Source organism: Peromyscus eremicus, chromosome 4, assembly GCF_949786415.1.
Source record: "Peromyscus eremicus chromosome 4, PerEre_H2_v1, whole genome shotgun sequence".
Classification (NCBI taxonomy): Eukaryota; Metazoa; Chordata; class Mammalia; order Rodentia; family Cricetidae; genus Peromyscus; species Peromyscus eremicus.
In genome coordinates, this window is record NC_081419.1 from 63,986,837 (window position 1) to 63,987,983 (window position 1,147).

The following is a 1,147-nucleotide window of genomic DNA, read 5'->3' on the forward strand; positions in this document are numbered from 1 at the left end:
TTAAAGGAATGTTTTATTTTTCAGTTTTTGCAGGGCCTCTTTTACATCTTTGTTCCTAAGGCTGTATATCAGAGGGTTGAGCATGGGAATTAGTAGGGTGTAAAAAAGTGAAGCCATCTTGTCTTGATCCAGAGAGTAAGCAGAAGCAGGTCGGAAATACATAAAGAGCAATGTTCCCTGGAAAATGGAAACTGCACTTAAGTGAGAGGCACAAGTGGAGAATGCTTTGAACCTCCCCTCAGTGGAGTGGATTTTTAAGACTGATGAGATAATGTAACAATAGGAAACAAGGACTCCTGAGATGGTGCTCAGTTCAATGAAACCAAAAATAATAAAGGTGATTAACTCATTGACCTGTGTATCTGAGCAAGATAGTAACAAGATGGGAGGGATATCACAGAAAAAATGATTAATCTCATTAGATCCACAGAAACATAACCCAAAGGTCATTATAGTATGTATCACAGTATCTATCATTCCTAATAGGTAAACTCCAGCTAGGAGGTAGTAACAAACCCTACTGGACATGTCTACTACATACATAAGGGGATTGCTGATGGCCTTGTAACGATCAAAGGCCATCACTGCCAACAGCATGCACTCAGCATCTACAAAGATACAGGTGAAGAAAAACTGCAAGGCACAGCCAACAAAAGATATAGATTTGTGTTTGTCCATTAGGTCCACCAGCATCTTTGGTCCAACTGCAGTTGAATAGCAGAGGTCTGAGAAAGAGAGATGGCTAAGAAAGAAGTACATTGGTGTGTGAAGCTGGGGATCAAGTCTGATCAAAACAATCATTCCAATATTTGTCACAAGAATAATGAGATAGATGAGAAGAAATACAATGAATAGAACCACTTCTATGACAGGGTTATTAGTAATTCCCAATAGAATAAACTGAGTGATTGAGGAGCAGTTTCCTTCATCCATTCTTCTTTGTTCTTTGCCTGAATGGTTGCAAAAAGCATTCAAAATATAGGATGACTGGGATTTAATTTATCTAGGCAAGAAAATTGTTGTCTATATTCAGAATCTAATTTTGGTATGTAGAAAATATTCTGTAGATGATCTAGACCAATGGTTCTCAACCTTCCTAATGTTGAGACACTTTAATATATTTCTTGATATTTTGATGACCCCAAAC

At 37.7% G+C, this 1,147-nt stretch overlaps 1 protein-coding gene across 1 annotated transcript; it reads right to left on the bottom strand.

Moving 5' to 3' along the window:
* LOC131908271 (olfactory receptor 5W2-like) lies at positions 1-936 on the bottom strand. The gene has a single exon (XM_059259323.1). It carries the CDS (start codon positions 931-933, stop codon positions 1-3), a length of 933 nt encoding a protein of 310 aa, XP_059115306.1. The 5' UTR covers positions 934-936.
* Positions 937-1,147: the final 211 nt, after the last annotated feature.